General features: G+C 45.3%; 1 protein-coding gene across 1 annotated transcript in view; it reads right to left on the bottom strand.

The window, feature by feature from the left end:
• Window positions 1-3,896: 3,896 nt before the first annotated feature.
• F8 (coagulation factor VIII) overlaps window positions 3,897-8,017 on the bottom strand; it is a 138,409-nt gene continuing 134,288 nt past the window's right edge. Inside the window, exon 26 of the mRNA XM_069063748.1 lies at window positions 3,897-4,474. Coding sequence (XP_068919849.1) covers window positions 4,319-4,474 — 156 coding nt within the window. The 3' untranslated portion in view covers window positions 3,897-4,318. The remainder of the gene's footprint in view (window positions 4,475-8,017) is intronic.

Raw genomic sequence — 8,017 nt, 5'->3', positions numbered from 1 at the left:
AGCTCCCTTTCCAATATTCTCTTCCACAGCTCTCATTTCTTTTCCCATTTTTTCCTCGTGTTCTTGTTTTATTGATTAAAAAAACTGTTAAACTCTGTTCTTTAAACTCTTGCTTCATGTCTCCTAGGAATTCCAGTTGCGTTTTACTGAAGCTGCCTTTTTGTCTGAGCCTTTGCTTGAAGATCCCCTGCCAGGTCTGTATCTTGAGCATCCTTGCCACCACAGTAGCTCATTGTAGTGGAGTTCTGACCCATATTGGAAAGGGAGCTAGAAGCTTGGCAAAAGAGGCACAAAAACTGCCCAGACAACAATATCAAAAATTAGGATGGACCAGATAGAAGCCAATGACTCTATTAGGCAACAAGGAATACTAAAACAGAAACAAAGCCTGAAAAAGAGAAGAAAATGTGAGGTATCTCCTAGTAAAAACTACTGACCTCTTTCCTCTTCTTTGCACAGATTATTAAACACATAGACTTCCCAGCTCCAGACTCCAAAGCCTGGGGCTAGATTGGGGAGGAACAAAAGGAAGAATCAATGGATCAAAAAAAGACCCTAGGAATTATGTTCCTAGAAATAATAAAACTGCCTGTGCTTCCTGACCTTGGTTTTGATGTTAGGGCTTGGCACTTCCGGAGGGGAGATCTGGGCTGGTCCTGTTGCTGCTGCTTTTTGGGGTACTGAGGGTTGTATTATTCCAGGTTCTCAGGGCTAGTTCAGACTCAGGACCTGTAAGCTTTCAGTGCTCTCAGAGTGGTCTAACCCATGGCAGAGTGATTACTGCCTCCCTGATCTGAACTCTGCTGCTTCCTGTTCTGGCTATGAGTCTGAGCAATAGTAGATGCAGCTGGTCTTGGCCCTTATGGCCAGCTGGAAAGCTCTGCTCCATTCAAGTGCTGGAATCACTCTGAACTAACAGAATTGGCTTCACTCCTCCAGGCTTCCTTTTGGTCTGGGATTTCTGCCCTAATTTCTGCAGGCTGGGCTAGAGGCCCTCTCTCATTTCTCCCCCTCCCTTCCTCTCCCTCTTAGTCTTCTTCCCCCTTCTTTCCTGCTCTGCTCCTGGGCTCTGAGCCACACCACCACTAAGGCTGCTGCTGGTTTATGAACTTCTTTTCCTGGTTCACTGCCAGGGGCCTCTCTCCCCAGGAATGCCACCCCCTGGCACAGATGCCTTTCTCAGTCTGCCCTGGATTTATGAGCCCACACTGTGGAGGGGGCCACAAAGCTGCAGTGCCCCAGTCCGGCTCCAGGGTTAAGGAGAACCTTGTTGTTGTTTAGGAGACTTGAACCTGTTTGAAAGCAAAGGAGGAGGAACCTGTAGAAAGAGAGTTAAAAAGCAAAAGCAAAAGGAGGATTCAGGCCTGCAGGGATTGAAGCCAGCCATTGCCTTTGCAGAGGGCAGGGATTGAAGACTAGCCCAGAAAGCAGCCTCTCCAGGGGACCAGTGCTCCTGCCCCCTTCACTTGAGCTGAAGAGAGAAGAGAAAGCATTTTTTGGCAGCTGCAGGCCCTTGAAGAAGAGAATGGAGATTTCCTAAGTAGACCCTGGTGCTGGTGGCAGCGGTGGTGGTGGTGGTGTGTGTGTGTGTGTGGGGGGGGGGTGTACAGTGAGTGTGTGTGTGTTGGGGTAGTACACTTCCCTTGCTCAGTTTCTGGTAAAGAAGGCACATAAATAGATTAGGCACATGAGATTCAGAAGTCAATGACTATAGTAATGTATTGTTTGATAAACCTCCAGGCCCTGGTTTTTGGGATAAGAACTCACTATTTGACAAAAACTGCTGGGAAAACTGGAATATAGTATGGCAGAAACTGGGCATAGACCATTATCTAACACCAAATATACCAAAAGCAAGTCTAAATGGGTGCATGACCTAGGTATAAAGGTTGATACTGTAAGCAGTCTCCAAAAACAAGGAATAGTTTACCTATCAGACTTGTGGAGAGGGAAAGACTTTATGACCAAACAAGAATTAGAGAACGTTATGAAAGGTAAAATGGATAATTTTGACTACATGAAATTGAAAAGTTTCTGTACGAACAAAGCCAATGTAACCAAGATTAAGAGGGAGGTGGGAAATTGGGAAAGAATCTTCACAACCTATGTCTCTGACAAAGGACTCATTTCTAAAAGATACAAAGAATTGAGTCAAATTTATAAGAATACAAGTCATTCCCCAATTGATAAATGGTCAAAGGATATGAACAGGCAGTTTTCAGAGAAAGAAATTGAAGCTATCCATAAGAACATAAAGAAATGCTCTAATTCACTATTCATTAGAGAAATGCAAATCAAAACAACTCTGAGGTACCATATCTCACCAGTCAGATTGCCTAAGATGACAAAACAGGAAAATGACAAATGCTGGAGAGGATGTGGGCAAACTGGAACACTAATGCATTGTTGGTGGAGTTGTGAACTCATCCAGCCTTTCTGGAGAGCAATCTGGAATTATGCCCAAAGGGCTATAAATACTTTCATACCCTTTGATCCAGCAATACCACTCCTAGGGTTATATCCCAAAGAGATCATAGAAATGGGAGAAAGACCCATATGTACAAAAATGTTTATAGCAGCTCTTTTTGTGGTAGCAAAGAATTGGAAATTAAGGGGGTGCCCATCAATTGGGGAATAGCTGAGCAAATTATGGTATATGCATGTTATGGAATACTATTGTGCTATAAGAAATGAGGACCAGGCAGTCTTCATATTTACCTGGAGAGGCTTAAAAGAACTGATACTGAGTGAGAAGAGTAGAACCAGGAGAAATTTGTACACAATTACAGACACAACGTATGTGTGATGACCAACTTTGATAGTCTGGACTCTTCTCAGCAATGCAGTGATATAAGTCAATCCCAAAAGACTCATGATGGAGAGAAATAATGTGCATCCAGAGAAAGAACTAGAAAGAACTAAGTTTATATCCAGGTGGAAGCAAAATACCTGATCTTTTTTGTTCTCTTATTTGGTTTTATGTCCTCTTTACCATTTTTCATTACAGCTGGTACAACCCGTCCTTATAACCTGACCAATGTATAATGTGAAAGTATTTACAAATCCTATACTTGACTATAAGCCGCCATGGGGGGGGAAGGAGGGAGGGGGACAAAATGTGAAATTCAAGGAATTGTGGAATTGAATCATGTAAACTAAAAGGAAACAAACAAATTAATAAAAAAAAGAAGAAAAAAAAGATAATTGCTAGAATTTACATGGCGCTTGAATTTAATTGAATTGAATCTCTTGTGTTCTGCTGTGTACATGGCAGAGTTTTTTCCTTTTTCTCATTTTGTATTTAAGTTTAAAATGAATTTTAAAAATTTACAAAAAAATAAAATGGAATTCGCCTGAAAAAAAAGAAAAAAAAAAGAAGGCACATAAAATATTTGGAGAACAGCATTATCTTCTTCATCATCACCATGAAAACCACCATCTCCAACAGCTCCCAAGAAAGAAAAAAATTCCCAAAATCTCAACCTCTCTTTTCTTTCCCCCTCTTTCTCATATTCCCTCTTTCTCTCCTCTTTCTCCCTCTCTCCTTTCTCACTTTCCCTATCCCCTACCTCTTTTTCCCTTCTCTCCATCCTTCTTCTCTTCCCCTCCCTCTTATTCTTTTGTCCCTGTCTATCCCTAGCTCTCTCCTTTCTCTCTTCCCCTTCCCATCTTTGTCTTTCTTTTCTCTTTCTAGCTCTTTCAAATTTTTCCCTCAGAGATATGGAGTCTGTCTGAGTCATTTTATGGAAAAGCTTAGCCAAGGAAGACTTCTAGCAAAGGATTAAGAATGAATTTGAGTAGACCCATACAGGCAATTCATTGTTAGCCATGATTGAAACCAGCCTGGACTTATTCAGGCCATCTCAGACTTGGGAACATGAAGCAGCAGGACCATGTTTGCAGAGACAGTGTACTTTAATGGAATGCTAGAAATAGACACTGAGAATCCACCTCCACCCCCCACAGTTCCCCCAACAAAGACAGCCCCTCCATTTCAGAGCCAGCTTCTTTTACTCAATCTGGAGTGTTCCTCTGACCAAGCTGCCCTGTTCTAGGTGATCCATGTTACTTCCAGGGAGACAAGTTAGAGGGAGAGGGATTAAAGCTAGGAAAGGGGGGGAGCACCTTCCTTTCTCTTACCTCCATGGCAGGGCAAGCGATAGTCAGGAATCACAGAAAGTGGCCCTGACTTGTAGTATTTGAATCACATCACAACATCACTAATAGCAGGAATGGCTGAGAGGGTGGAAGAGAAAGGGATGGTGGACTAGAAGGGGAAGGGGCTATTCAGAGCAAAGCCCATCTCAAGCCTAACCCATTAGTACAGCTGCTGAGTGTCACAACCAAGAACCTCCACCCTCAAAGCAATATGGTTGACCCAGCTCCAGGGGTGAATCCTCAGGTGTCTGGCAAAGAGCGGAGGCTCCACAGGGTTCACCACAGGGCTGGAATGATCCTGATTCCCCTTGAATATCTGAAAGAAAAAGGTGTTTTGTGACTCAGGGAGAAGCAGAGGAGGTATGGTTTAGGCACTTAACTTTGGCCAAGTGAAGGATACAGGAGGAAGGACAGATGGATCCTAAATAGGATACGAAGAAGGGGGCAATTACAAGGGGTGTGTCATGTGACCCTGGGTCATAGTGTGCCTCATTTCCCTTCTGTGGAAAGGGAGCAGGAGGGTTGAGATGGATGGCCCCTCAGGTCCCCTGCCAACTCAACAGGCTCAGATCCTTTAGGATACGAGGAGCAGGGCCCACTCAGTAAGAGGGAGGCTTTGTGAAGGAAGGGACCAAGACAGAGAAGCAGGACTAAGGCCATCAGGTCCCTAAGGGAGATGCTGCCACCAAGAGGGCCTCAGCTCTGCGTCCTATAGCCTTAACCAACTAGAGCCTTACCTTCTGCAGCTCAGGGTCCATTGGTTCCTGCCTAGTCCCTTTCTAGGAACTCTCCCCACTACCTCCCAGGTATTCCCAATTTCAAACACAGAAAGGGCCTTAGGGCTAGGTTTCAAAACTTTTCTTTTTTTATGGGTCCTGGACCCCAGAGGCTGGGGCTGGTGAAGCCTGTGGTATTCTCAGAATAGTGTTTTTAAAGGCATAAAATAAAATAGAGCTCCAAGATAAACTGTCTTCTAAAGTAGTTTTAATCAAATGTTTTTAAAACCCCAACAACTCAAGTTCACAGAGCCCAAGCTAACAGCTCCTCCCTGCCTTCAATCTTTCTGCACCTGTCCTTTTACCAGAGCTTGTAAGTGGTGATGGGATAGACTGGTCCAGCCTTTCACTGGCATCTTGGAATGTGGTCCACACCCTTCCCCTTGCTAAGGGTCCCTCCCCAGACATCTTCATTTCTCCCATGGCTTTAACTAATACCTTTGGAAGTAAAAGGCAGCACAGTGTACTTATAGGAAGGAGAGGTCTTTCTGGGTTCAAATCCTGTCTCTGGCACTCACTAGATGTGTGACCTTGGAAAAGTCACTAGATTTGCTAAGCTTTAGTTTCCTCATGAGTAAAATGAACAAATGAAAAAGTATTAAATGCTTATTATGTGCAAAGCACTGGAGATACACACAGAAAAGCAAGCCAGTCCCTCCTCTCAAGGATCTAATGGTCTAACAGGGAAGAGGTTTCAGCTGCCAGTGAGATGGAAAGGCCCTACAATCCTGAGGGGCACCAGCAAAGCAGGTAGTGTCATTTTCACTGATAAAACCGTGTCTGTTTTTCTCACTGAGCCAATGAATGGTGCCAAGGCCTTTGGTGAGGAGGATTCTTTGCTGCCTTCTCACTGTTTTCAGAATCAGCTGCCAGACTGAATCTCCATAGGGAATTGTGGTTGCTTGGCCCAGAGGATGGCTCTAGAGGGTGATCTGGAGGCAGGCCTAGGGATCTGTGGGATTTGGGGAAGATGGCAGGCCCTTTTCCACAGGAGCTGCTCCCTAAATAGATGGCTTGGGGGCCTAGGCTTAGAGGCAGGGCTGGTGGTTTGGGGGCAGGGGGAGCTGCGACTGCCAAGGCTCTTGAACTCTGAAGCCCTGAGGTGTTTCCACTGGATTCTGGAAGGAGGTGGTGCTTCAGATGGTTGGTGTACTGGTGATAGTACCTGTCTGCAGCCTTTTACTTCTCCCTCAGGCTGCCTTGCTACTTCAGCTGTCCTGACACCCAGATGGCAATTGGTAGGGATGTGGGCCATGGGAACCCTAGAGAAGTGACCATACTTTCCCCAAAGGACCTTACTTGTTCAGAGCTAGAGAATTAAAGGGCTCCTCAAGACTATTGAATTCAGGGCCCTTATTTTCCAGAGGAAGAAAGTAAAGCCTCAAAGAAGCTAAGTGATTTAGCCAAGGCCACACAGTATCAGAGCCTTCTGACTCCAAATCTAACTTTCTAGTTATTTTTACATCCCACATTCACATATCCAGTCATCCTTTTTCTCCTGAGCCACAGGCTGACCACAAAAGGCCATCCTGACAGCTCTCTCGCTCATCTAAAGTTTATTAATCATCTTTAACCCCCACCCCTGTCCCTCTTCCCTCTGGTACTGTCCAGGCCAGGACACTGTGCCAGGCACTGAGGCTACAAAGAAAAGCAAAAACAGGGTTTCTGCCGTCAGGGAGCTCACAGTCTAATGGGGGAGACAACAAGCAAATGGCTATGAACATACAAGGTTTGGACAGTGTAAATGGGAAGTCATCTCAGAGGGAAAGCATTAGTAGTAGGGGGTGGGGCATGAGAGGGTGGTGGTGGGACCAGGCAAGGCCTCCTGCAGAAAGTCAGATTTGAGCCCAGTCCAAGGAGCCAGGAGGTTAGGGTGAAAAGGGAGGGGCAATCCCGGCATGGGGAACAGCCAATGCAAAGGTATAGAGTGGGAGATGTAGGGTTATGTTTAAGAAAGACCAATAAGTAGGAATGTAGGCTGTGTGCAAGGGAGTGAAGTGTCAGAAGACTGGAAAGGTCAAAAAGGGCCTGGTGGTAAAGGATCTCATTTGATCCTAGAGGTAATAGGGAGCCACTGGAGCTCAGTGATTAGGAAGGTGACGTGGTCAAACCTATACTTTAAGAAAAGGACTCAGAAGTTACTGAATGCCTTGGTCTTGGAAGATGCCCCATGGGACTATATACTTTCAAGTGCTGAACCCTGGTTGGTCGAATTGTTTTCAAGTAGGCTTCAAGTTGTGACTGTGGGATGTAGTAATAGAGTCCAAATCACAACTCAAGGCATTGAACAATAGGACTTCAGAGCTAAATGGAATCTCCAAAGTAACCCTGTCCAATCCTCTAATTTTCCAGATATAGAAACTGAGGCCCAAGAGCACACAGGCTAAGATTTGAACCCAGGACCTTTCACTTCAAATACAATGTTCTCTGACTCCAAACTGATCAGCTACTTCATTAATCAAATGAGCCCAAGAATTCACTGCCCTCAACGATGGTTCCTACAACCAGATATAAGTGTAGAGGAAGGGAGGGGAGAGAGAGAGAGAAAGAAGAGAGAGACAGAGACAGAGAGAGGGGGGGAGAGAGACAGAGACAGAGAGAGATAGAGCAGACACAGAAAGAGAGAGAGAGACAGAGAGAGAGAGAGAGACAGAGAGAGTGAGAGAGAGAGAGACAGAGAGAGACAGAGAGAGAGAGAGACAGAGAGAGACAGAGAGAGAGAGACACAGAGCAGACACAGAGAGACAGAGACAGAGAGAAGAGACAGAGACAGAGACAGAGAGAGAGAGAGAGAGAGACAGAGAGAGACAGAGAGAGAGAGAGACAGAGAGAGACAGAGAGAGAGAGACACAGAGCAGACACAGAGAGACAGAGACAGAGAGAGGAGACAGAGACAGAGAGAGAGAGCAGACACAGAGAGACAGAGAGACAGAGACAGAGAGAGAGAGCAGACACAGAGAGACAGAGACAGAGAGAGGAGACAGAGACAGAGAGAGAGAGACAGAGACAGAGAGAGACAGAGAGACAGAGACAGACAGAGAGACAGAGACAGAGACAGAGCAGACACAGAGAGAGAGACAGAG

The sequence above is a fragment of the Petaurus breviceps genome, unplaced genomic scaffold (assembly GCF_028583685.1).
Source record: "Petaurus breviceps papuanus isolate PSGF00001 unplaced genomic scaffold, PetGlider_PUasm1.0 90601, whole genome shotgun sequence".
Taxonomy (NCBI): Eukaryota; Metazoa; Chordata; class Mammalia; order Diprotodontia; family Petauridae; genus Petaurus; species Petaurus breviceps.
This window is presented reverse-complemented; position numbering and strand designations above follow the sequence as displayed.